Source organism: Elgaria multicarinata, chromosome 3 (genome assembly GCF_023053635.1).
Source record: "Elgaria multicarinata webbii isolate HBS135686 ecotype San Diego chromosome 3, rElgMul1.1.pri, whole genome shotgun sequence".
In the NCBI taxonomy this organism is placed as follows: domain Eukaryota; kingdom Metazoa; phylum Chordata; class Lepidosauria; order Squamata; family Anguidae; genus Elgaria; species Elgaria multicarinata.
This window is the reverse complement of record NC_086173.1, coordinates 159,996,623-160,024,598: the sequence shown is the minus strand read 5'-3', so window position 1 is coordinate 160,024,598 and position 27,976 is coordinate 159,996,623. Positions and strand designations below refer to the sequence as shown.

At 47.9% G+C, this 27,976-nt stretch overlaps 1 protein-coding gene across 1 annotated transcript in view; it reads left to right on the top strand.

The window, feature by feature from the left end:
* Window positions 1-27,976, top strand: part of LOC134396263 (zinc finger and SCAN domain-containing protein 2-like) — a 43,956-nt gene that overhangs the window by 3,666 nt on the left and 12,314 nt on the right. Inside the window, exons 3-5 of the mRNA XM_063122684.1 lie at window positions 2,087-2,195; window positions 5,582-6,430; window positions 20,732-21,251. Of these exons, the coding sequence (XP_062978754.1) occupies window positions 2,087-2,195; window positions 5,582-6,430; window positions 20,732-21,251 (1,478 nt within the window). The remainder of the gene's footprint in view (window positions 1-2,086; window positions 2,196-5,581; window positions 6,431-20,731; window positions 21,252-27,976) is intronic.

The window sequence follows — 27,976 nt, the reverse complement described above, 5'->3', positions numbered from 1 at the left end:
CGGCTGCCTGAGAACCAGCTTCCGCTGGGATCGAACTCAGGCCGTGGGGAGAGTTTCGGCTGCAGAAACTGCTGCTTTACCGCTCTGCGCCACACGAGGCTCGTATAATAATAAATAAGTAAGTATTAAATAAATAAATCCTGATTGGGGTTCTGCACCTGCTTTTTCTCTCAGATAAAAGTGGCGTGGTTAAGCCTGCTTGTTTAATCATGTGACTGATGCCCTGTATTAGTTTCCTTTGAGATAAAACGAAGGGTGGTCACACTGGATCATATTACTCAATAATACTTACCATTTGCGTGGCATTTTTCAAGTGTACAAAGCTCCACCCCCTTCTGAAGAACCGCCAATCCCTTGTTGGGTTTCCCAGGTTCTGTGCACTTTCTTTCCCATTTTTAAATCTTAAAATTATTATTATTATTATTATCATTATTATTATTATTATTATTACATTTATATCCCCCCTTTTTTCCTCCAAGGAACCCAAGGCAGCATTCATAATCCTCCTCTCCATTTCTATCCTCAAAACAACAACCCTGTGAGGCAGGTTGGGCTGAGAGTCTGTGACTGGCCCAAAGTCACCCGGTGGGTTTCCATGGCCGAGTGGGGACTAGAACCCAGGTCTCCCGACTCCCAGTCCAACACTCTAACCACTACACCACACTGCCTCTCTTAAAGCTTGGTCACTGGTAGTAAGAGCTTTCCGCGAAAAGACATTGGGATTTTTGGTGCCTTGGCTCCTCCCCTTTCATGTTCAAGCCCCTCCCACCGCTGGAATGCGGTCCCCGGAAGTGTCTTCTGAAATGGAGTTCCGACTTCGGCTAAAAGAGGTTCCATAGACTCTATGGCCTCACTCTTTCCTCCCTGGGATCATGGGATTGCTTTGTAAATCCACTAAGATTTCTTTAATTGGAGGGCTTCTTGTGAGTGCCCTGCCATCGGAGGTGAAGCAGGTGGCTCCCAAAAAGGGCCTTCTCAGTGCTGGCACCCCTGTTTAGAACATAATAAGAGCCCTGCTGGATCAGTCCAAGGGTCCATCTAGTCCAGCATTCTGTTCGCACAGTGGCCAACCAACTGCCCACAGGAAATGCACAAGCAGAACAAGAGTGCAACAGCACCCTCCTACCCATGTTCCCCAGCAACTGGTTGTGGAACGCTCTCTCCCCAGAGGTCCATCTGGCTCCTACCTTATTGTCCTTTATACACCAGACAAAAGTCCTTATTTTCTGAGCTTTTTAGATGCAGTTTTAATCCTTCTGGCTTTTATGTGTGCTGTTTTCCTCCTCTTGTGGCTTTTCACTTGTTTTGAGATGCTTGTTATTTTGTATAGACATTTTAATTCTCTTCTTCTTCTTCTTCTTCTTCTTCTTCTTCTTTTTCTTCTTATTTATTTATTTATTTATTTATTACATTTTTAGCCGAAATTCTCTAGGCAGTTTACAGAGATTAAAACACGGAACATTAAAAACAAACGTACAAAATTTAAAACCAGAAAAAGCATAAAAACAGACAATATCCATTTTAAAAAATATATTGTATTTATATTGTATTTTGTATTTGCGTTTTTAAATTGTTGGTTGTTTTATTCTGCTCTTCATGGTTTTAATTTTTGTGAACCGCCCAGAGAGCTTCGGCTATTGGGCGGCATAGAAATGAAATGAAATGAAATGAAATAAATAAATAAATAAATAACAACTATTCTGGGGTCAGTGGGGAAAAAAACCTCAATATATGTTGTTAAATGCCTGGGACAAGAGAAAAGTCCTGACCTGGCACCAGAAAGATAACAATGTTGGCATCAGGTGAGCCTCGTCGGGGAGATCGTTCCATAATTGGGGGGCCACCACTGAAAAGGCCCTCTCCCCTGTGCCCATCCTCCAAGCTTTCCTCGGAGTAGGCCCCTGGAGGAGGACCTCAGATGTTGAGCGTAGTGTACAGGTTGGTTCATGTCAGGAGAGGCGTTCCGTCAAGTATTGTGATCTTTTTGTAAACCACACCTGAGAATACTTCTAAAAAATAAATACTCTTCCTGCTCCTTGCATTTGAACTGAGAGCATCCCCACTGATGTTTCATGTGCTGTTCCAGGTGGCAGTGCAGGCTTTCCCTGACACAGAGCAGGCCCTACCAGAAGCCTTGCAGAGGCCCTGCTTCAAGGAAATCAAACAAGAGGCTGACAGAGATGTCACCTCGCTGGGTAAGTCATTCATCGTTTTGTTCTGATCTCTCCCCCGTTTTTATTTTAAAAATGGATGCTCTGAAATCCCAAATCAAGTGTTACTACTGGTAACTCTTCATGTATTTCTTAACCAACAGTGCAAATCTGATCACTGTACCGCCTTCTACAACGTCGAGGGTAAACTGTCTGCCACGTTTTAGGTGACTTGATTTGTATTAGTTAAGAAATAGTATGTCACCTGTGTGCAGCTGCAGGGACAGTGGCAGTCCGTTAGGAATGGTAAAAACTCAATCACACACGCAAACGTAAGAGCACTTTTTTCCTTTCTAGTCCACTCCATGGTTTCTTTCTACTCCGCCTTCGATCAAGCTTTCCTATAGCGGAGGGCCAGGATCTCTTCTCAATCCTCCCAGAGTGCAGGACATGGAATAACAGGCACAAGTTACAGGAAGCCAGATTCCAGCTGGACATCAGGAAAGACGTCCTGACTGTTAGAGCGGTACGACAATGGAACCAATGCCCTAGGGAAGTCGAGGGCTCTCCCACCCTAGAGGCCTTCGAGAGGCAGCTGGACAGCCATCTGTCAGGGATGCTTTAGGGTGGATTCCTGCATTGAGCAGGGGGGTTGGACTCGACGGCCTTATAGGCCCAACTCTACTACTATTTTATGATTCTATAAAAAGTCTATATTCCCAATGAAAATTTCCAAAACCCACATCACAGCAGTACCTCTAGGAGCTGGGGGCAACATAAGAACACAACAACATATGAAGAACTGTGCTGAATCAGACCATCTAGTCCAGCATTCTGTTCACACAGTGGCCGACCAGCTGCCCACGGAAAACCCACAAGCAGGACATGGGTGCAACAGCACCCTCCCACCCATGATCCCCAGCATACTGCCTCTGCTACAGGCGCATAGATGACAGGATTAGTATCAGGACTATTTATTTATTTATTTATTTATTTATTTTATTACATTTATATACCGCCCCACAGCCGAAGCTCTCTGGGCGGTTTACAACAATTAAAAATAGTCAACATTAAAAGTATACAAAAATTAAAAAAACATAAAAACAGTATAAAAACAACAGTATCCATTTAAAAACAACAATTTTGGGGTCCATGAAAAACAAACTTAACGTTGTTAAATGCTGTTAAAACGCCTGGGAGAAGAGAAAAGTCTTGACCTGGCGCCGAAAAGATAACAATGTTGGCGCCAGGCGAGCCTCATTGGGAAGATCATTCCACAGTCGGGGGGCAACCACTGAGAAGGCCCTCTCCCTTGTTGCCATCCTCTGAGCTTCCCTAGTAGCCATTGATAGCCTTCTCCTCCAGGAACTTATGCAACCCCCTTTTAAAGCCATCCAAATTGGTGGCCATCGCCACACCTTGTAGCAGTGAGTTCCATAGTTTGACTATACGCTAGTCCTTTTATTTCTCCTGAATGCCCCACCAATCAGTTTCATGGGATGAGCCTGGATTCCAGGATTACGAGAAGCGGAGGACACCACAGGGGCAGGGCCGGCCCTAACATTAGGCAAAGTGAGGCAGTTGCCTCAGGTGGCAAATGCTGAAAGGTGGCAGCAAGGTGTTGGAGGAGAGAAGGGCCTTTACCTACAGACCCTGAGAAAGCCTGCTGCCTTCAGTTGAGGCGCCTCAACGTCAGTGTTGGTAGAATCCTAGAATCGTAGAGTTGGAAGAGGCCTATAAAGCCATCGAGTCCAACCCCCTGCTCAGTGCAGGAATCCACCCTAAAGCATCCCTGACAGATGGTTGTCCAGCTGCCTCTTGAAGGCCTCCGGTGTGGGAGAAGAGCCCACCACCTCCCTAGGTCACTGGTTCCGTTGTCGTACTGCTCTAACAGTCAAGAAGAGAATTTGTTGAACAGAATTTCACATGCCATTAGCGCAGCATTGTAAGTTAGCCCGCAAAGTTCTGTGGATAGCATGGAAACACAGGATGCTACCCTCTTAGCAGTGTGGCAGGTGAGGTGTAGTTAGAGCGGTGAACGGGAACTGGGAGACCCGAGTTCAAGTTCCCACTCAGTCATGAAACTCACTGGGAGACTTTTAGCCTAACCTACTTCACAGGGTTGTTGTGAGGATAAAAAAAGGAGAGGAGGAGGATCATGTACACTGCCTTGGGTTCTTTGGAAGAAATTTAGGATAAAAATGTAATGAACTGAAGATAAATCACTCAGCCGGCTAGTTGTCTTCTGCCAAACAGACTGGCAGAGGAGGAATTTCCCTTCCCAAGCAGCGATCACAGAAGCCAAGCGTACTGTCAGAGGAGGAATGGAGGGATCTGTCCCTCCTCCGCCCGCCCACTCACTCGCCTATATAGAATTTCTGATCGCCTACGGTGATCAAGTGAGTTCATAGAATCATAGAATAGCAGAGTTGGAAGGGGCCTACAAGGCCATCAAGTCCAACCCCCTGCTCAATGCAGGAATCCACCCTAAAGCATCCCTGACAGATGCTTGTCCAGCTGCCTCTTGAAGGCCTCCAGTGTGGGAGAAGAGCCCACCACCTCCCTAGATAACTGGTTCCATTGTCGCACTGCTCTAACAGTCAGGAAGTTTTTCCTGATGTCCAGCTGGAATCTGGCTTCCTTTAACTTGAGCCCGTTATTCCATGTCCTGCACTCTGGGAGGATCGAGAAGAGATCCTGGCCCTCCTCTGTGTGACAACCTTTGAAGTATTTGAAGAGTGCTCTCATGTCTCCCCTCAATCTTCTCTTCTCCAGGCTAAACATGCCCAGTTCTTTCAGTCTCTCTTCATAGGGCTTTGTTTCCAGACCCCTGATCATCCTGGTTGCCCTCCTCTGAACACGCTCCAGCTTGTCTGCGTCCTTCTTGAATTGTGGAGCCCAGAACTGGACACAATACTCTAGATGAGGCCTAACCAGGGCCAAACTAACAGTAGAAAGTAACAGTAGAAGTCTGATGTTGTGCAGACTTCTACTGTTACTTTCTACTGTTAGTTTTACCCTACCCTGTGCCTGCTTACCCTACCCTGTACCTGTTTGCATTCTCTTCCCCTCCTTATTGCTTTACTATGATTTTATTAGAATGTAAGCCTATGCGGCAGGGTCTTGCTATTTACTGTTTTACTCTGTACAGCACCATGTACATTGATGGTGCTATATAAATAAATAATAATAATAATAATAATAATAATAATAATAATAATAATAACAACAAATAGAGAGGAACCAGGACCTCACGCGATTTGGAAGCTATACTTCTATTAATGCAGTTGTGATATGTGAGGCTGTAGTGGCAGCAGGCTGTAAATGTGGGGTTTGTGTGTGTTGACAAGTCGGTCTTTCTTCACCTGATTTGAAGCATGCTTTCATCTTGGCAGAGGATAACGTATATGTGAATCCTTTCCCTCCTCTAGCCTGTCTAGAGAGAGCACGCCGGAAGGAGTCAACCCAGCCAGGCTATCCCGAGGATCCGGAGTTGTTTGCGGTGTTGCCACGGGAGGTGGAGCGGAATGTCGCCAGTCGCCGCGGCCAGGTGGAGGAACCGGAGAGCCTGCGGAGAAACAACCCAGAAGTACAAGGGGGGAAATTCATAAATTCTCAGGGCGGGTACGAGGAGCTCGAGGACGACAGAATACAGCAGCCGATAACCCCCAAAGCTGGAAGGGAAAACGCAGTGATCCCCTTGGGACAAGTTCTCCGGCTGAGGCCTGATCTCCTTGTGCATGAAAGGACTCTGACAGGAGAGTCCCAGTACAAATGCTCCGTTTGCTGGAAGACCTTTTGCAGGAGAAACGTCCTCATCACACATCAGAGAATCCACACCGGGGAGAAGCCCTACCAGTGCTCGGACTGTGGGAAAAGCTTCAGCCAGCGCTCCCACCTGATCCTCCACGAGCGGACGCACACCGGCGAGAAGCCGTACAAGTGCGCGGACTGCGGGAAGAGCTTCAGCCAGCGGCCGCACCTGGTCAAGCACGAGCGGATCCACACCGGGGAGAAGCCGTACAAGTGCCCCTACTGCGGGAAGAGGTTCAGCGACCGCTCGACGCTGACGACGCACCAGCGGACGCACACGGGCGAGAAGCCCTACAAGTGCGCGGACTGCGGCAAGAGCTTCAGCGACCGCTCGTCGCTGATCGCCCACAACCGGACCCACACGGGCGAGAAGCCCTACAAGTGCTCCGAGTGCGGGAAAAGCTTCAGCCACCAGTCGACCCTCATTCGCCACGAACGGATCCACAGCGGCGAGAAGCCGTCGAAAGGTCCGGAAGCCGGGAGGGGCACAGGCTTGGCTGTGGCGGCGGAGGAGGGCCCCGGCTTCGGAGACCGGCCGCCGGGGCCGTGGACAAATTCCGTGATGTGGGGGGAGTCTCTTTCCGTCAGCCTGAGCTCCCCCCCTTCTGAGAAATGGGAGTGACAGCCGACAAACGAAAATAAAGACCAGGACACTTTTTGGAAAGGAAAGGCTGGTGCTAAGAACTTACATGGGAACCGAGTGTGAAGACCGGAACTGCATGCGATTAATGCTATAACTGTAACAATGAGTGAAATGCTATCCATTATGGGTTGGATCCAAACTGAAGTCATATGTATAAAATCACATTTATATCCTGCTTTTTTCCCCTCTTGCAAGGAGCCCTATGTAAGGTGGCATACAGAGTCTTTCTCCTTTCCATTTTTATCCTCATAACCACCCTGTGAGGTAGGTTAGGCCGAGAGTCTTGTGTCTGGCCCAAAGTCACCCAGTGAGCTTCCATGGCAGAGTGGGGACTAGAACCCGGATCTCCTGACTCCCAGTTCTATTTATTTATTTATTTATTACATTTCTATACCGCCCAATAGCCGGAGCTTTCTGGGCGGTTCACAAAAATTAAAAACATTCAAAGTATAAAACAACAATATAAAACCATAATATAAAACCAGATAAAAACAGCAGCAATGCAAAATTACGAATTTAAAACACCAAGTGAAAATTTATTTATAGACTGTTAAAATGCTGGGAGAATAAAAAGGTCTTCACCTGGCGTCTAAAAGCATATAATGTAGGTGCCAGGCGAACCTCCTTCGGGGGCTCATTCCACAGCCGGGGTGCCACAGCAGAGAAGGCCCTCCTCCTGGTAGCCACCTGCCTCACTTCCTTTGGCAGGGGCTCGCGGAGAAGGACCCCTGAGGATGACCTTAGGGTCCGGGCAGGTACATATTCTACACTCTAACCACTATGCCACCTGCATTTAGTCTGTCATGACCACTGGTGTACACCTAGGAAGCTGCTAGTCAGACCATGGGTCCATCTAAACCCAGTATTTTTAACACAGTTACTGCGTTCGGACAACACAATAACCACCGTTGGTTTTAGTCGTCAACCGTCAGTTGAGTGGTCAACGGGTGGTATTTGTGTCATCTGTCAGGCAAAAACCACCCCCACGGTTGACTTTTTCGTCAACAACAACAACAACAACAACAACCCACTGGAAAAACACAACCGGCTGCAGAGTTTTTGCGTTGTCCGAACTGAGCCGGTTGACTTTTTCTTTTCGCCAGGCTATAGAGTTCTCCGGCAAGAGCAGCCAGCTACAGCCGGCACGAGTCGTAGAAGCTGCTGGGATAGCACTGGGAGGAGGGAGGGCGGGGACTGTGTCAGTCCAATGCCAGGGTGGCTATTAATCCATTCAACGCCAGCCCCAACCACCCACAGTTGTGTAGGCCCGTGTGGTGTGGGCAGTACCTGCAAAAAAAAACCAACTGTGTTGACTGCTCCACCCACCATTGACTGAAGTGTGGTGCGAACACAGCCACTGACCGGCAGCCGCTCTCCAGAGTTTCAGGCAGGAGTTCATAGAATCATAGAATAGCAGAGCTGGAAGGGGCCTACAAGGCCATCGAGTCCAACCCCCTGCTCAGTGCAGGAATTCACCCTAAAGCATCCCTGACAGGTGGTTGTCCAGCTGCCTATTGAAGGCCTCTAGTGTGGGAGAGCCCACAACCTCCCTAGGTAACTGGTTCCATTGTTGTACTGCTCTAACAGTCAGGAAGTTTTTCCTGATGTCCAGCCGGAATCTGGCTTCCTTTAACTTGAGCCCGTTATTCCGTGTCCTGCACTCTGGGAGGATCGAGAAGAGATCCTGGCCGTCCTCTGTGTGACAACCTTTTAAGTATTTGAAGAGTGCTCTCATGTCTCCCCTCAATCTTCTCTTCTCCAGGCTAAACAGGCCCAGTTCTTTCAGTCTCTCTTCATAGGGCTTTGTTTCCAGACCCCTGATCATCTTCATTGCCCTCCTCTGAACACGCTCCAGCTTGTCTGCGTCCTTCTTGAATTGTGGAGCCCAGAACGGGACGCAATGCTCTAGATGAGGCCTAACCAGGGCCTCCCTTCAGCCTTCCTTGGAGACGCCAGGGATTGAACCCAGGACCTTCTGCATGCCCTGGAAGGGCTCTACCGCTGAGCCACGGCCTCTCCCTAGGGAGGAGCTGGGGCTGAAGTAATGATTGCTTAGCAGGGATGCTGATGTCATCCGCCACTCCCCCTTGGCTTTCCTATTGCCACTGAGCAATCCTTGCAGTAGGTGGGCCGGGGTTGGGCGGATGAATTCTCCCCATGAAAACATAGTATTGAGAGCTTTCCTCGTAGTGCAGAGTTTTGTTCGGGTGGCCTGGTATTAACTGGGCACTTAAGACCCAGTCGCTTTACCAATGACCTTCTTGTGGTGGAGATAGGAACATCAGAAGGGCCCTGCTGGATCAGACCAAGGGTCCATCTAGTGAAGCACTCTGTTCACACAGTGGCCAACCAGCCATCGGCCAGGGACCAACAAGCAGGACATAGAATCATAGAATAGCAACGTTGGAAGGGGCCTACAAGGTCATCGAGTCCAACCCCCTGCTCAGTGCAGGAATCCACAACAGCACCCTCCCACCCATGTTCCCCATCAACTGGTGCACACAGGCTTATTGCCTCAAATACTGGAGATAGCACCCAACCATCAGGGCTAGTAGCCATTGATAGCCTTCGCCTCCAGGAATTTATCCAACCCAGTTTTGAAGCCATCCAGATTGGTGGCCATCACTACATCCTGTGGCAGTGAGTTCCATAATTTAACTCTGCGTTGTGTGAAGAAGTCCTTCCTTTTATCTGTCCCGAATCTCCCACCCATCAGCTTCATGGGATGACCCCTTTGGGTTCTAGTATTTTGAGAGAGGGAGAGAAATGTCTCCTAATCCACATTCTCCACTCCATGCATAATTTTGTACACCTCTACCATGGCTGCCCTTAGCCTCCATTTTTCCAAGCGAAACAATCCCAGCTGTTGTAACCTTCCATCACAGGGGAGATGCTCCAGACCCTTGATCATTTTAGTTGCCCTTTTCTGCACTTTTACTAGCTCTATAATGTCCTTTTTTAGGTGTGGAGATTAAAAGTCTTAGGCTCAGTTCAGACAACACGTTTCTCAACAGTGGTTTTAGAACTCCACAGTGGAGTTTTTATACTACTGTTGAGAACTGCGTTGTCTGGCGAGAAAATACCCCACGGTGGAGGGTTTTTGGGGGGAAACACTTCACGTAAAATAGCCACAGAGGAGAGTTCCATGCTGTTGTGTAGAGGGCTCTGGGGAGTTGACTTTTCCCGCTGGCTACAGAGTTCTCTGGCAAGAGAGGCGAAAGGAGCAAGTGCCGCTCTAGAGAGCTGCCGTTCTTTTGTTTTGCAGCAATGGCTGATGGGATACCATCGGGAGGACTGGGGGAGGAGAGAGGGCAGAGGAACTGTCAATCAAACGTTGCCATGGATTTTACTCAACTCCACGGTAGCCCAGTCACACAACGGTGGAGTTAGGACATATTGTGCGGGGAGCACCCCCTAAAAAGTCAACCGTTGAGTGGAGTTTTCCCACTGCGTTAACTAAGGTGTGAGCCTCGTGTGGCGCAGAGCGGTAAAGCAGCAGTTTCTGCAGCTGAAACTCTCCCCACAGCCTGAGTTCGATCCCAGCGGAAGCTGGTTTCAGGCAGCTGGCTCGGGTCAACTCAGCCTTCCATCCTCCCGAGGTCGGTAAAATGAGTACCCAGTTAGCTGGGGGAAAGGGAATAACGGCCGAGGAAGGCAACGGCAAACCACCCCGCTATAAGGCCTGCCAAGAAAACGTCAGCGAAAGCTGGCGTCCCTCCAAGAGTCAGTTAATGACTCAGTGCTTGCATGAGAGGTTCCTTTCCTTTCCTTTTCCTGACTAAGGTGTTGTCTGAACTGAGCCCTAGAGTTACATGCATTTTGGACTTTCTTTGTATGGGTGGGTGTGGCTATGGGGACTGCCACGATGAGTGCCTGCACTTCAAAATTTGACACCGTGCCACCAGTCATGACTAATTGAAGTCTCGTTGATTTCAATGGGCCTAAGTACAACTAACTCTGAATCCAAGCCAGGGACAGGAACGTTCAAAAGATCTGAAGACCGAAGAGGAAAACATAGAAAAATAGGGTGAACGAACAGAGAATTCTGTTGCACTGCCAGCCACGGAGTCGTCCTTTCCCATTTTTCCAGGTAAAACATCTGGGGGGGGGGAATGGACCCTTGGAGTGGTTGGGTAGGAAACCAACATATGAACTCCTTTGGCATTAGAATGAAATCTTTTTTTTTAAGGCAAGTCTTCAAAATATTGTTTTTGCGGAACACACTCTGATAAATATGTAAGACGGATGGGTAACTTGTGGCTCTTCAGATGTTTTGGCCTACAGTTCCCATCTGCCCCAGCTAGCATAACCAATGGTGAGGAATCATGGGAGTTGCAGGCCAAAACATCTGGAGTAGGGTGAACCCTATGAAAAGGAGGATGGGGCTCCGGTATCTTTAACTATTGTATAGAAAAAGGCATTTCAGCAGGTGTCAGTTGTATGCATGCAGCACCTCTTCATCCTTCATTCAGTCCAAAATATCTGGAGGGGAAAACTAAAAGGTTGCCCCCAAACTACCGGAGTGCTGGAGGCTGTGGTCTGAAAGTGCTGGTATGATGGGAGTTGTAGTCCAAAACGGCCGCAGGGCACCAGTTTAGGTAAGGCTGTCTTAAGTTGGCACCCTCCAGATGGGTTGGGGTATAATTGCCACAATCCCAGATGCTGTGGCTGATGGGAGTTGAAGTCCAACGTATCTGGAGTTTGCCAGCTTGGGGAAAACCTGCCCCAAAACTACCGGAGTGCTGGAGGTTGTGGTTTGAAAGTGCAGGTATGATGGGAGTTGTAGTCCAAAACGGCCGCAGGGCACCAGTTTAGGTAAGGCTGTCTTAAGATGGCACCCTCCAGATGGGTTGGGGTATAACTGCCTTAATCCCAGATGCTGTGGCTGATGGGAGTTGAAGTCAAACGTATCTGGAGTTTGCCAGCTTGGGGAAAACCTGCCCCAAAACTACCGGAGTGCTGGAGGTTGTGGTTTGAAAGTGCTGGTATGATGGGAGTTGTAGTCCAAAACGGCCGCAGGGCACCAGTTTAGGTAAGGCTGTCTTAAGATGGCACCCTCCAGATGGGTTGGGGTATAACTGCCTTAATCCCAGATGCTGTGGCTGATGGGAGTTGAAGTCCAACGTATCTGGAGTTTGCCAGTTTGGGGAAAACCTGCCCCAAAACTACCGGAGTGCTGGAGGTTGTGGTCTGAAAGTGCTGGTATGATGGGAGTTGTAGTCCAAAACGGCAGCAGGGCACCAGTTTAGGGAAGGGTGTCTTAAGTTGGCACCCTCCAGATGGGTTGGGGTATAACTGCCACAATCCCAGATGCTGTGGCTGATGGGAGTTGAAGTCCAACATATCTGGAGGGGAAACCCTGCCCTACTTTCTTGCGGGCTCTTCCCGCGAGCATCTGGACCTGCGGACGGGAAGCGTCTTGACTCTCAGTCTTCCAAAGGGATCAGGTGAGAGAGTTCTCATTCCTAGAAGGACCGGAAGGGCTCCTGCGGGAGGGAGGGAGGGAGGGAGCTCTTTCCGGTTCCGGTTCCCGTGGGAAAGTGGCCTTTGAATTTTCCCACGCGCGGGCAGGAGCCTTCCTGTGTCTGGGGAGGAAGCAGGCAAGTGGGGAGGGCGGTGGGTGGCCGGGGGAGGAGGCTGGGCCTTGGAGGGCAGGCAGAAGTTCAACTGGGGAAGCGCTTCCCTCCCAGCACGGGGCTGCCAAAGCGTCGCTGGCATTTTCCTGTCGTGCTGGAGCAGCCTTCCTCAACCTGGGGCGCTCCAGATGTGGACTACAACTCCCAGATGGCTGGGGCATTCTGGGAGATGCAGTCCAACACATCTGGAGCGCCCCAGGTTAAGGAAGGCTGTGCTGGAGGGAAGAGAGGTAGAGAAATGCGGGTCTTTCTGTGTATAGATCACCCTTCCCCCCCCGTCCTCCAGATGTGTTGGACTACAACTCCCATTAGCCCCAGCCAAACAAGCGTCAGGAATAAGGGGAACTGTAGCCTGAAACATCTATAGCTTGGGAAAGGAGGCTCCTACAGTGAATGTGACGCTTAGCTGTGAGGGTTGCTGGCTGGGGATGCTGGGCGTTGTAGTCCAACAGATCTGGAGGGCATCAGGCTGGGGGAAGGCCAGTGCAGTTTATCCAAGCTCCAGCGTGTGTGGCGGGGTAAAGGGTAGCAGGTTATTGAACTTCTGTGCAGAATGAATTGGTTGAATTAGTGGTATCCTGGATAGTGTGTGTGTGTTGTCCCTGAATACTGAAAAATAAACAAACCCAATCTTGCCAGTAAGTGTAGTAAAACTGTACCTTTGGGGGGAACTAATCTCTCCAAAATATTGCAAAGTAGCATGCAAGTATTAATTAATTAAGAACATTTATGTAGTCCCTTTCACCCTTAATTATTGGGGGGGGTGTTTTTTACAGAAAAACATGCAATCAGTCATCATCATCGTCTACATTGAGCTGAAAGAGTTTGCGGGACTCTAACCTGACAGCACCTTCAGTGCTGCACCTCCGCATTTAAAAGAGGGGAGGGGGAGGGGGAGGCCCACCCCTCCTGCACCAAGGGATAGCAAATCAATGCCTGTTGTAGGATCAATCCTGCTTCCCCTCCCCAATCGCAAAGTATTTAGAATGGGCCTGTTCAAAACACACCTTAAACCCTGCCGGTTAAGGCTTTTGACTAAGTGACAGGGGTTAAGGTGTCTTGTGCGATGCGTTTTGCTAAACCCTGCTCACTCACTAACCCCAGTCGGACCGTCTGCAGCAGGGTTAGCGGCTCTAACCGTGGGTTAAAAGTGTTGTGGGCGACAGCACCGCTTGTGGCTCGTGCTAACCCCACAGAACCACAGCTTTGCTAACCACAGAGTCTGAAGTGTCGGAACAGACCCATTATAAGCTTGCATTCAGTGGCTGTCCTATTTTAATGATCCTATATATGTTCTAGGGCCCTTTTTTGGCTGAGGAGTAGAATCCAATATTCCAAATAAACCAAGAAAGTTTGGCCTCTACCGCCGCCACCTTTGGCTTGTGGCATGTGGGTCGGAAAGATGATAATTTCTATTCCTTTCTTTGCTTTAAGAGCGCAGCCGTCCCCCCCTGCTCGGCACCTGAGGGGTGAGAGGATGGCCCGTCTCCTGCCGGACCTTTGTAAAGAAACCCCGCAGGCCGAGAGCACCCTGTGGGCCGACGACAACGTGAGCTGCTTGAAAGTGAAGGAAGAAATCCTGGACGAGGAGGAGGAGGCCGCCGGCTCGGAGATGCAGCGCCAGCACTTCCGGCGATTCGGCTACCAGGAGGCCGAGGGGCCGCGCGAGGTTTGCAACCATCTCTGGGAACTCTGCAATCTGTGGCTGAAGCCCGAGAGGCACAGCAAGGAGCAGATCTTGGAGCTGGTGGTGCTGGAGCAGTTCCTGGCTGTCCTGCCCCCGGAGATCCAGAACTGGGTCAGGGACGTGGAGCCCGAGAACTGCTCCCAAGCGGTGGCCATGGTGGAGGATTTCCTGCTCCGGCACCAAGAGGGCGAGAGGCAGGATGAGCTGGTGAGAATACTTGAGGCTCCTAGCTATGGCGAGGTGCAGTGATGACAACGGCCATCTTTCCCCAACCCGTGTCGGATGGCAGCTCCCACAATCCTCAGCCAGCATGGCCCATGGGCAACCTGTTTTGAGAGGAGGGCTGTGTGGGTGGCTGGGGAATCCGACCGCAGAGAATCGGGAAATGCTAGAACAGCGGTCTTCAACTGGTCCAGTCCTGAGACCCAAAAACAAAAAAAATGGGCTACAGTTGGAAAAATACCATTAAGAACAAAGCCCAGAGAGCACCCAACTGCATACACTGAATACAGTTAAATGTTTAATAAAAGAACATGAGGTGTCTCTGTACGCTCCTACGCATATAAATTATGGTACCAAATACGAATTAAAGTTGCAAAAGTATTTAAAGCAGAAAGTATTTAAAGCAAAGTAGCCAGTTGTATTAACACTCAAAGTAATATATCATAAACATAACAAATTGCATTTACACGTAACAGAATTCCTATACATTAAATGGAATCGTTTAACTTCCAGGTGGAGCAATTTAAATACGAATTAAAGTTGCAAAAGTATTTAAAGCAGAAAGTATTTAAAGCAAAGTAGCCAGTTGTATTAACACTCAAAGTAATATATCATAAACATAACAAATTGCATTTACACGTAACAGAATTCCTATACATTAAATGGAATCGTAAACATAACAAATTGCATTTACACATTAACAGAATTCCTATACATTAAATCAGTGGTTCCCAAACTTTTTCAGGGCACCGCCCCCTTGGTTCCACAAACTCATGCCCTTCCCTACACTATAAAAATCAATATTCAGAATAGCGGTTTTCAATGACCCACTAAGGAAGATAATAACAATAAAATTCAAAAGAGTAACAATTAATGGAGTATTTATTCAAAATCCGATTACATCTTTTCCCTCCCTCCTTCGGCAAGCTTGCGGCGGGTGCCTCCCATTCAAAGGGACTCGTGCTGGTCTGGGCGCCCAGGCTGAGCAGTGGCGGTGGTGGCCGGGCGGAGGAGCTGAGAATGAAGAAGGGGCCATACTGCACATGGCCCCTTCAAACGGGAAGCACCCGCCACAGGCCTGCTGAGGGAGGGAGGGAACAGAGAGCAAATGCCTCTGTTTTACAGCCAGCGTGGCGGGGCACACCAGGCTGTCTCTTCATTAGCGTTTTGATGCTTTTGAAACATTTCAATTCACCGTTAAAAGGGCTCTTCTTAAACGGTATTAATACATGTGTGGATTCTTCCCCTATATGGCTTGGGACCAAATTACCTTCTCCCATAAAAATGTCCCTGGGTTTTAAGACCTTCTGGAGAGGCGCTTCTCGGAAAAGACCACCTCAAGTGCCCCCCTGCCACCCCTTTGCCTCTTAACGCCCCCCTATGCATCCCACCGCCCCCAAGGGGGTGGTACCGCCCCCTTTGGGAACCACTGCATTAAATGGAATCGTAAACATAACAAATTGCATTTACACGTAACAGAATTCCTATACGTTAAATGCAATAAACTCCTTGTTCGGTTCATGTGTTTTTGATATACAAAAGAAGTAACATTCTTGTTATGACAGGAGTCCGGTAAATTAATCCTGTTTCATCTTGTACGATTTCTTCAGATGAAACAGGATTAGTTTCCCCCAAAAGGTACTGTTTTACTACACTTACTGGCAAGGTTGTTTCCCCCCCCCCCTGCATTTGTTATGTTTATGATTCCGTTTAGTGTGTAGGAATTCTGTAAGGTGTAAATGCAATTTGTTGTGTTTATGATATATTACTTTGAGTGTTAATACAACTGGCTACTTTGCTTTAAATACTTTCTGCTTTAAATACTTTCTGCTTCAAATACTTTTGCGACTTGAATTCGTATTTGGTATGATAATTTATATCAATCCTGAGACCCACCTCCATCCAACTCCCAACCTGCAACATGGGACCCACATTCACAATCTCACAATTATTATTTTATTTATTTATTTATTTATTTATTTATATAGCACCATCCATGTACATGGTGCTGTACAGAGTAAAACAGTAAAAAGCAAGACCCTGCCGCATAGGCTTACATTCTATTAAAATCATAGTAAAGCAATAGGGAGGGGAAGAGAATGCAAACAGGCACTGGGTAGGGTAAACAGGCTCAGGGTAGGGTAAAACTAACAGTATAAAGTCCAAACAACATTATTATTATTATTATTTATTTATTTATATAGCACCATCAATGTACATGGTGCTATACAGAGTAAAACAATAAAATAGTAAAACCCTGCCGCATAGGCTTACATTCTAATAGAATCATAATAAAACAATAAGGAGGGGAAGAGAATGCACCAAACAGGCACAGGGTAGGGTAAAACTAACAGTATCAAAGTCAGATCAAAATCAAGTTTTAAAGGCTTTAGAAAAAAGAAACGTTTTTAGCTGAGCTTTAAAAGCTGCGATTGAACTTGTCGTTCGCAAATGTTCTGGAAGAGCGTTCCAGGCGAAAGGGGCGGCGGAAGAAAATAGACGAAGCCGAGCAAGGGAAGTGGAGGTCCTAGGGCAGGCGAGAAACATGGCATCAGAGGAGCGAAGAGCACGAGCGGGGCAATAGTGTGAGATGAGAGAGGAAAGACAGGAAGGAGCTAGGCTGGGAAAAGCTTTGTAGGTCAACAGGAGCGGCGACCCGTCTGGACTGACTTTTGGGTCGCTACCCCATCAGTTGAAGACGGCTGTGCTAGAGGGCCTTGTTCAGCCTGATTACTAAGCATCCTAGAGATCAATCTGATGGTCCCTGGACAGTGTCTGGTGGGGTGGGGGTGGGGATCGAATAGTTTGGATCCCTGCATCCAAGGTTGGAGGCGGCCCTCAGACCCAGGAGTCCAGCATCCCTGCTCTGCCCCCCTTCACAGCTGGCGTGGGGAGAACTGCACCGGTTGCCTCTCTGAGCTTGCATTTATTAATTTATTGCATTTTTATACCGCCCAATAGCTGAAGCTCGCTGGATGGTTCAAAAACGTTGTAAAGGCGACCCTGGAGAAGAAGGGAAGGGGGGAAGTTCTGTGGGCAAAGGAGGCCAGCTTACATAGAATCCTCTGGCCTCCCAAGCCTCCTTCCCTCCCAATCTGCAGAGCCCCAGCTAGACAGGCAAAAAGCACTGGTTAGGCCTCATCTAGAGTATTGCAGTATAGCTTCCAAATCACGTGAGGTACTGGTTCCTCTCTATTCGGTCGGCCCTGGTTAGGCCTCATCTAGAGTATTGCGTCCAGTTCTGGGCTCCACAATTCAAGAGAGACGCAGACAAGCTGGAGCGTGTTCAGAGGAGGGCAACCAGGATGATCAGGGGTCTGGAAACAAAGCCCTATGAAGAGAGACTGAAGGAACTGGGCCTGTTTAGCCTGGAGAAGAGGAGATTGAGGGGAGACATGACAGCACTCTTCAAATACTTAAAAGATTGTCACACAGAGGAGGGCCAGGATCTCTTCTCGATCCTCCCACAGTGCAGGACACGGAATAACGGGCTCAAGTTAAAGGAAGCCAGATTCCGGCTGGACATCAGGAAAAACTTCCTGACTGTTAGAGCAGTACGGCAATGGAACCAGTTACCTAGGGAGGTTGTGGGCTCTCCCACACTAGAGGCCTTCAAGAGGCAGCTGGACAAGCATCTGTCAGGGATGCTTTAGGGTGAATTCCTGCATTGAGCAGGGGGTTGGACTCGATGGCCTTGTAGGCCCCTTCCAACTGTACGATTCTATGATTCTATGAACTCCACTCAGCGGTTGAGTTCCTAGGGGTAATCCCCACACAACATGTTCTAACTGCACTGTTGTGTGACTGTGGACTACCGTGGAGTTAAAATCTATTGCGATGTGTGATTGACAGTTCCTCCACCCTCTCTCCTCCCCCGGTCCTCCTGATGGTATCCCATCAGCTATTGCTGGAAAAAAAAAACCAATTCCAACAGCTCTCCTGGAACAGCACTCACTCCTTTCGCTGATCTTGCCAGGGAAATCTGTAGCCAGTGGGAAAAGTCAACTCAGCACAACGGAAAACTCCACGGAGCCCTCCACATAAGATGCAACACAACGCTTGTGCAGAAACTCTCCCCTGCACAGCGTGGATATTCTGCATGGAGTGTTTTCCAAAAAAAACCTCCGCCGCGGGGTTTTCCCACTAGACGACCCATTTCTCAACGGTGGTGTAAAAACTCCACTGTGGAGTTCTAAAACCACCGTTGAGAAAAGCATCGTCTGAACTGAGCCTTTGATTCTGGAACTCAGTTGCAAAAAAAGCTGCAATTTGGCCCTTTTCTTGATCTGATGTGTTTTCACTTTAACCTCGTGATGGGTTTTGCTGATCTCTTCTGTTTTGGCTTTGAGGGCTCTTTTTCATGGTATTGATACGTGGTCGGCGGAAGCTCTTCTTACAGGTGGAAGGTGGCCTAGAACTGTTCCATAACGAGAAATAAATGAATTACTTAACATGTTTTTAATTTCACGGTAGGTTTATTTCTATTTTAACGTTTGTAATTTAGATGTTTGAATTGTACATTTTTTAATCTTGAAAACCAGTACTGGGGAAAAGGTGTGATAGTATTATTATTATTATTATTATTATTAATAATAATAATAATAATAATAATAATAATAATAATAATAATACCACCTGCCCGTCGCCTGCCTGCTTCTCACTCTCCTCCCGGCCCCCTTTGTGGGACCCGGACTGCCGTTTCAGGCGCTGAGGCCTTTCAAAGAGGAGACGGTTCATTTCCCCGAGGCCGAAGAAGAGTCATCAGATTCCTGGCAGAGGGTCATCTTAGGGGAGGTCAAGCAGGAAGAGGAGGACGAGGAGGACCGAGATGCCGCCCTTCTGGGTAAGGCCCCCCCCCTTCCTTGAGTTCTGGAGCAAGCAGACATCCCCTCAGCAAGCTTAGTATATAGTAGCGCTCCAGGGTAACACCTGAGAGTTGTGGGCTTTTTAGTTTGTTAATCATAGAACAGTAGAGTTGGAAGGGGCCTATAAGGCCGTCAAATCGATTTCATTTCATTTCTATACCGTCCAGTAGCCGAAGCTCTGTTGATATACCCAGGCCTTGTGCGGGATGCTTTCCTCTGGCTTCCCGTAGCAGGAGCTTAACATATTTTTTAAGAAATTCTGTTGCTTATAGACTGCCTGTCAGATGCAGCAGCAATGGAGACGTTTTGTGGGTGTGCATGCAGGTGGGGCGGGGAATGAGGTGTGTGAGAAAGAGAATGGATTGTGTGTGTGTGTGTGTGTGAGAGAGAGAGAGAGAGAGGATATAAGACAGACAAAATGTGTGTGTGAGAGAGACAGAGCATTTGTGTGTGAGAAAGAGAGAAAGAATGAGGGAATGAGGTGTGTGAGATAGAGAATGGAGTGTGTGTGTGAGAGAGAGAGAAAGAGAGAGAGGATATAAGACAAACAAAATGTGTGTGAGAGAGACAGCATTTGTGTGTGAGAAAGAGAGAGAGAGAAAGGATGAGAGAATGAGGTGTGTAAGATAGAGAATGGAGAGTGTGTGTGTGTGTGAGAGAGAGAATATAAGACAAACAAAATGTATGTGAGAGAGAGAAAGAATGAGGGAATGAGGTGTGTAAGATAGAGAATGGGGTGTGTGTGTGTGTGTGAGAGAGAGAGAGAGAGAGAGAGAATATAAGAGACAAAATGTGCGTGTGAGAGACACAGAACATTTGTGTGTGTGTGAGAGAGAGAGAGAGAAAGAATGAGGGAATGAGGTGTGTGAGATAGAGAAAAATTATGTATGATGTCTGTGTGTGTGTGTGTGAGAGAGAGAGAGAGAGAGAGAGAGTGAGTGAGTGTGAGTGAGAGAGACTGGCTCAACAGGCTGCCTCCTCCATCCCTGCCCAACGTCGCCATGTGCCCTTGACGGCTTACTCCCAAGGCCCTGAGCGGAAGAGCCCCTGCCCCGGTTAGATCTAACCCACTGCTCAATGCAGGATGCAGCTCCAGGAAAAACTCCGTCAGAGCAGTACAACAATGGAACCTATGACCTAGGGAGGTCATGGGTTCTCTCTCCCACACTAGAGGCCTTCAAGAGGCAGCTGGACAACCATCTACCAGGGATGACTTAAGGTGGATTCCTGCATTGAGCAGGGGGTTGGACTCGATGGCCTTATAGGCCCCTTCCAACTCTGCTATTCTATGATTAAGACCATAAGAAGTGCCCTGCTGGACCAGACCAAGGGTCCATCTAGTCCAGCACTCTGTTCACACAGGGGCCAAGCAGCCATCGGCCAGGGATGAACAAGCAGGACATGGTGCAACAGCACCTTCTCACCCATGTTCCCCAGCAACTGGTGATTCTATGAGTTAGTCTTGCTTTGAACATTCTCCTTCCCGGTAGGTGATGAGAGAGCGTGCCGAGAGGAGCCCGGGACCGCTGGGGAACCAGGACCACTCGGGATGTTGTCGGGAAGAGCCGAGTGGAGCGTCTCCCCCGCTGCCGAGCTGGGCGAAGCCTCCGAGAGCCAGCCAGGAAGCCGCCTGGAGAAAGGCAGGGCGCCGCTCCTTCGTGGCCCGCAGCCTCGCCCGCAAGCCAAGGGAGTCGCGGTCCAGCAGCGGATCCAAGACGAGCGGTTGAAAAAATGCCCCGAGTGCGGGAAGGGCTTCGTGTGGCGCTCCGAACTGATCGAGCACCAGCGGTCCCACACGGGGGAGCGGCCCTACGCCTGCTCGTACTGCGGCAAAAGCTTCAGCCGCAAGTCGTACATCATCAAGCACGAGCGCATCCACACGGGGGAGAAGCCCTACATCTGCTCGCACTGCGGCAAGGGCTTCATCTCCAAGTCGGACCTCATCAAGCACGAGCGGACCCACACGGGCGAGAAGCCCTACATCTGCCCTGACTGCGGCCGCAGCTTCAGCCGGAAGCAGTTCCTCGTCACCCACCGCCGGACCCACACCGGCGAGAAGCCCTACAAGTGCTCGGAGTGCGGCAAGAGCTTCAGCCAGCGCACCTGCCTGGTCATTCACGAGCGGGCCCACACCGGTGAGAAGCCCTTCCAGTGCCTGGTGTGCGGAAAGAGCTTCGGCCGGAGGGACATTCTCATGACCCACCAGAAGCTGCACACCCGGGAGAAGGCCTTCCAGTGCGCCGACTGGTTGTGAAGCGGTTGCATAGCTGGCGTGTCCGCCTTTGTGCTCACATTTGCCTGTATTTCGGAAGCATTTAAGAAAAGAAGTGTGTGTGTGTGACAGAGAGAGAGAGAGAGAGAGAAAGGGAAGAGAACTTGATTTTCAAGAAGGAAGGAGAAGGAAGAGGGCTTCTTCACACATTTTTAGCCTTAGGTGTTTTGGAGTGTTCACCCCAGAAATGTAATGTGTGCATTAAACGAGTGTATCATCCAGGTCATACTTTCCGGAGGCCTAGGATTTGGTTAGAGCGCCTTCTTGAAGGTGTGTTCAGCATGGCCGGCTTGGGTTTGTGGCCGGGTTTATGCAGCCGGCTGGGATGCGGTGCCAAATCATGGTTCGGCCACCCTCCGGTTGGAGCGCTGCTTCCTTCCCTTGCCTGCTCGGAATCCCGCTGTCTTCCTGGTTCGGGCAAACCAGTTTCAGAACGCAAACGGCTACCTGCCGGTTAGCACTTAACGGCCAAACTCTGGTTTGCCCGAAGTTAGGGCAGGGGAGTCGGAGAGCGAGAACTCCATTCCCAAACCACACTTGAAAGAGCCTCGTATTGAATGCTGTGTGTCTAAGGGCACTTTGCACGTGAGCAGGAGCCCTTCTGTGGCACGTGACAGAATGCTTTTGAAGCGGGAGGTTGTTTCGCAAGCTGACTGTGGCATGGTGTGGGTGAGGAGTGGGGGTTCTCCTCTTCAAAGGAAGAAGACGGAAGCCTCACTGGGAAACCTTGGTTTGCGCAAGCCATAGTTTAGAATCCAAACAACCATGGTTTGAATATCCACACTAGTTCAGAGCTGCTGGTTTGCTGTCTTTTTTTCCGTCCACTCAATGCTCGCGTCTGTGCACAGGCCGCCTGCAGAGGCAGAGCAATGAAAACCCCAAAGGAGGAGAGCATTATTATTATTATTATTATTATTATTATTATTATTATTATTATTAATTTATTTATATAGCACCATCAATGTACATGGTGCTGTACAGAGTAAAACAGTAAATAGCAAGACCCTGCCGCATAGGCTTACATTCTAATAAAATCATAATAAAACAATAAGGAGGGGAAGAGAATGCAAACAGGCACAGGGTAGGGTAAACAGGCACTGGGTAGGGTAAACAGGCACTGGGTAGGGTAAAACTAACAGTATAAAGTCAGAACAAAATCAACAGAACAAAATCAACAGCATCTAAGTCAGGTCAAAAAAAAAAAAAGAGAGAGAGAGACAAATTATCAGGATGCAAAAGATGTGTTGTGCCATAAATGTAATTTAATAAAAAATAATAAAAAAAAATTTAATCATGTTGCAGCCGCCTGAGGAAGGCCTTTGAAAGAATTCAGGCCGAAACGCGCCCTAAATTTAATTAAATTTAATTAATGTTAAACAATCTTAAACCCAGGTGGGAATAAGTATATATATATATATTTGTACTGACTCTGAATGTACATATGGGATGCATTATTTGACCTATGTATCCAGAAATTTAAAAATAAATAAATAAATAGACATTAAAAGGGGGGGGGGGAAACATCTTTTGCATCCTGAGAATTCGTCTCTCCTTTTTAACTTTTGACCTGAGGCAGAGCAATGGCCATAACTTTGGTTGACCTGTTCGCACAGCGCACCAAACCACAGCCCAAACCATGGTTTGAACCACATCCTCCGATTCTGGTTTGCTAACAGATTTGTTACCCGTGATTTGCTGATTCAGACATTAAAACCAGGGGTTGGACAACTTGCGGCCCTCCAGTGGTTTTGCGCTACAACTCCCACCATTCCTAACCATTGGCTATGCTGGCTGGGGCCGATGGGAGTTGTAGGCCAAACATTGCCCACTCCTGCAACAAAACAAACTATGGTTAACCTTTAACCATGGTTTTGCGTGATGTCTGAACGGAAGCAATGTCAGGGTAAGCAGTGGAAGTTTTCCTCACGTGATTCTTTGACTCTCGGCGCTTATTATATATATTTTAGAACCTTTTTATTTATAATGTTCATAGATATTTCCCCCCCCAGTCTATGCATATTTCATTCAACCCCCCCCCCAAACTCCCTGAAATGTAAAAAACAGCAAAGCGAACATACAAATATGACAAAAGCAGAAAGTCACTTTACACGAACACCCTTCTGTAACCATGTTAACAAGCAGGCTGTCTTTCAAGAGGTTTTCCCATTTCAATTATAAAAAAAATGTATTTTTAGATTGTAAGCCTGCGGGCAGCAATTTGCCCTGTTTTAATATTGATAATGGCACAGCACCTAGTGTTCGTTTCAAGTTCTTGATTAAATAAATAGCTCGCCCTTGTGTATTTCTTTGGCCCCTGAGGGACAGACAAAGAGCAGGGAGGGGCGGATTTTATTTCCAAGCACTTGTGGAAATGGGAAGCAAACTTCGACCGGGTCTGACACTTTGACCAGAGTTTTGCTTACTCTGTGTAGCAGCAACAGCTGGGTCTTTCCGATCACTTACAAGCTGGATTTTTTTTTTAAAAAAATGGAATCATAGCCTTAGAAAGGGCTTTTCAGATCATAGAATCATAGAATAGCAGAGTTGGAAGGGGCCTACAAGGCCATCGAGTCCAACCCCCTGCTCAATGCAGGAATCCACCCTAAAGCATCCATGACAGATGGTTGTCCAGATGCCTCTTGAAGGCCTCTAGTGTGGGAGAGCCCACAACCTCCCTAGGTAACTGGTTCCATTGTCATACTGCTCTAACAGTCAGGAAGTTTTTCCTGATGTCCAGCTGGAATCTGTCTTCCTGTCACTTGAGCCCGTTATTCCGTGTCCTGCACTCTGGGATGATCGAGAAGAGATGCTAGCCCTCCTCTGCGTGACAACCTTTTAAGTATTTGAAGAATGCTATCATGTCTCCCCTCAATCTTCTCTTCTCCAGGCTAAACATGCCCGGTTCTTTCAGTCTCTCTTCATAGGGCTTTGTTTCCAGACCCCTGATCATCCTGGTTGCCCTCCTCTGAACACGCTCCAGCTTGTCTGCGTCCTTCTTGAATTGTGGAGCCCAGAACTGGATGCAATACTCTAGATGAGGCCTAACCAGGGCTGAATAGAGAAGAACCAGTACCTCACGTGATTTGGAAGCTATACTTCTATTAATACAGCCCTAAATAGCATTTGCCTTTCTTGCAGCCATATTGCACTGTTGGCTGCTATTCAGCTTGCGATCTACAACAATTCCAAGATCTTTCTCATTTGTAGTAGTGCTGAGCCAAGTGTCCCCCATCTTGTAACTGTGCCTTTGGTTTCTATTTCCTAAATATAGAACTTGGCATTTATCCCTATTAAATTTCATTCTGTTGTTTTCAGGCAGCACTCCAGCCTATCAAGATCACTTTGAAGTTTGTTTCTGTCTTCCAGGGTATTAGCTGTCCCACCCAGTTTTGTGTCATACAAGATACACAAAAGCTACAGATGGCTTTCAAGCTGATGCTCGAAGGATCCCTAGTCGGGAGGGGGCAAGCCCACCTCTCTCCCTAGAACTCAATGTTTTGGGGTTAGCAGGCACATTTTGAAAGGGGCGTTGTGGGCACTCTCGCAAAATGGCTGCCATGGTGGGTGTGGCCTATCCCCACTTATTTCCTGGAAGGCAAACTGAAGAGGCTAGACGAAAATAATTGGCCCAAGAAGCTGAAGCACAAGGCAAAGGGGTGTTTGTGGGTGGGTGAGATCCAAAACACCGAACTACTCTTTTGTACTCAAATCAGGAAGGTCCTGGAGGGCAGCTCTTTGTTCTGCAGTGAGCTGCCCTCCCAATTTTTTAAAAAATTTAAATTTGCTTTTTAAAAAAATCTTAAGAAAGAAAATAAAAATCAGGAGGGGAGCAAGCATTAAAAGAACCCAGTGAGAGGCAGCTGTGGGCAACGCATTGAAGACGCCAGCCTTAGAGACTCAGGCTGCTCTTACTCATAATGTTTAACCAAAATCTCCCCTCCAATAAGTGGGCTTAAAGATCCCACCCCCAAGGGGCATCAGAGAGCAAGGCTTTGCCACCTTCTGTGTGACCACGGTTCAAATTTTTGAAGTCTGCTGTTGTGATCCCCCTTCATTTGTGGAGGAACCCGAAAGGGCAGGTTCCCTTGGTTCGCTGAGTGGCGGTCAAAGACTCTCAAGACACCATTTCTCTCATCTTGGAAACGTTTTATTATGTGCAGCCTGCGGTGCTGCAAGGTGGTAAACCCTAGGATCTGAAGGACTGCCCACTAGTTGCAGGCAAAGCTAACATACTTATAGGGTAACATCCTCAGAAGCAACAACAGAGCTTCTTCATATAATAAACCAATCATAATACAGTTTTGCAATACAGTAACCAATGATAGACAAGGCATTTATGCATGTGCAGAGTGCAGATAATTCTAAGACTAGAAAAACAATACACAGATGGGTACTGCAATCCTGGAACATCTGTTCCTTTGTGGTTGCTACTCTTCCTGTCCTCGCTGGGAGGTTCACACTCTTGACTAATGTGTCAACACTTCTTGTTGGTTGAGCAAGTGTTGCTCAATATATTTTCAGTTACAGTTTGGGTCAAATTGCTATAGAACTTAATTTCTAATAATAGAAATAGGTTACAACAACCCTGCAAAGTAGGCCAGTGCTATTGTCCTCCTATTTCAAGGGTGGGGATTAAGGCTGGTAGCAGGCAGTTTAGGGAATTTGAGGCTGAGATGAGATTAGAATCATTATCACCTCTGTGCCACAGAAGAGAAAATGTGCGGTTTTCCAGCTGTTGGGATTGCACTTTTTGTCGTTGGCTATCCTGGCTGGGGTTGATGGGAGTTGCAGTCCAGCAACATTTTGAGAGCTACACATTTCCTGCCTGTGTCCTACCCTGCAGTTGCAATCCTTAATATTTCAGGGCAGCCTGCCTGGGGGATGATGGAACTTGCAGTCTCAACACATACACAGACTCACCTAGAGATAAGTTGCTTAGAAATGTCTTTAATATGAGCAGTTCATAAATACTGTTAAATGGTGTGGGCTCTCCCACACTAGAGGCACTCAAAAGGCAGCTGGACAGCCATCTGTCAGGTATGCTTTAAGGTAATTCCTGCCATGAGCAGGGGGCTGGACTAGATGGCCTTACAGGCCCCTTCCAACTCTACTATTCTATGATTCTATCTGAAGGGCACGAGGTTGAGGAAGGCTTTACTAGGGAGTTAACCCTATTGGATGCGCTTGGGAGAGAAAGAGCAGCACTCTTGTTTTCGTGCTGCCACCTTTTACTGGCGGGCGGGCTCCTTACAATCCTTTAAAAATGTTTCAATCCCGCCATTCTCTGTTGATTTGTATGGGCAACTTTCACTGCTGCCCTGGAAGAGAAGGGGGGATGTCTAAAGAACCCGGAAGTGGATTCCTGTGTATCAATCTAAGCTTTAAGTCTATGGTTGCCTATGCTCTGATGTCACCTCCTGCTGGAAAGTCGCTTTTGAAGGTCCCATCAGGACAAAGAGCTGCAGTTTCAGTAGTTCGCTAGTAAGACTTCCGGCTCCTGGTTGCAGAGGGTATCAAATTGTAAGATATCTGCAGCTTCATCCTATGTGTGTTTGCATAGAGATAAATCTCACTGTGTTTTATGGACCTTACTCCCAGGTAAGTATGCATAGGATTGCAGCTTTAGTGGGCACTAAGTTATTATTATTATTTATTACATTTGTATACCGTCCCATAGACGAGGCGCTCTGGGCGGTTTTACATAGGATAAAAACACTTTAAAACAATACACAAAAATTTTAAAACACAAAAACAAATCCAGGCTCATTACATATTGCTAAATGCCTCGGAGAAGAGGAAAGTTTTGACCTGGCGCCGAAAAGATAACAAGGTTGGCGCCAGGCAGGCCTCGTCGGGGAGATTGTTCCACAATTGGGGGGCCACCACAGAAAAGGCCCTCTCATTGCCGTCCTCCGAGTGTCCCTCGGAATAGGCACCCAGAGGAGGACCTTGGATGTTGAGCGCAGTGTATGGGTAGGTTAATGTCGGGAGAGGTGTTCCATCAGGTATTGTGGTCCCAAACCATATAAGGCTTTATTGGTTAAAACCATTTATTTACTTTAATGCCAGACATTTATAAAGTGCTCAGCTCCCTGACTCTTTCCTTCCTTTAAACCCTAATTTCACAGAATAGCAGAGTTGGAAGGGGCCTACAAGGCCATCGAGTCCAACCCCCTGCTCAATGCAGGAATCCACCCTAAAGCATCCCTGTGCCAGCAGCCAAAGACAACCTGGTCCAGTTAAGAAAAGTAGGGTGACCATATGAAAAGGAGGACAGAGCTCCTGTACCTTTAACAATTGCATAGAAAACGGAATTTCAGCAGGTGTCATTTGTATGCATGTTGCACCTGGAGAAATTTCCTCTTCATCACAACAGTAAAAGCTGCAGGTGCCCTGCCCTCTTTTAAATCTGGTCACAGTATAGCTGCAGTATAGCTCCTGCAGCTTTAACCGTTGAGAGGAAGAGGAAATTTCACCAGGTGCGACATGCATACAAATGACACATTAACTTTTCTATGCAACTGTTAAAGATACAGGAGCCCTGTCCTCCTTTTCATATGGTCACCCTAAGAAAAGAGCTATTTTTGTGGGTGGTTATAGCTAGGGTGACCATTTGAAAAGGAGGACAGGGCTCCTGTATCTTTAACAGTTGTATTGAAAAGGGAATTTCAGCAGGTGTCCTTTGTAT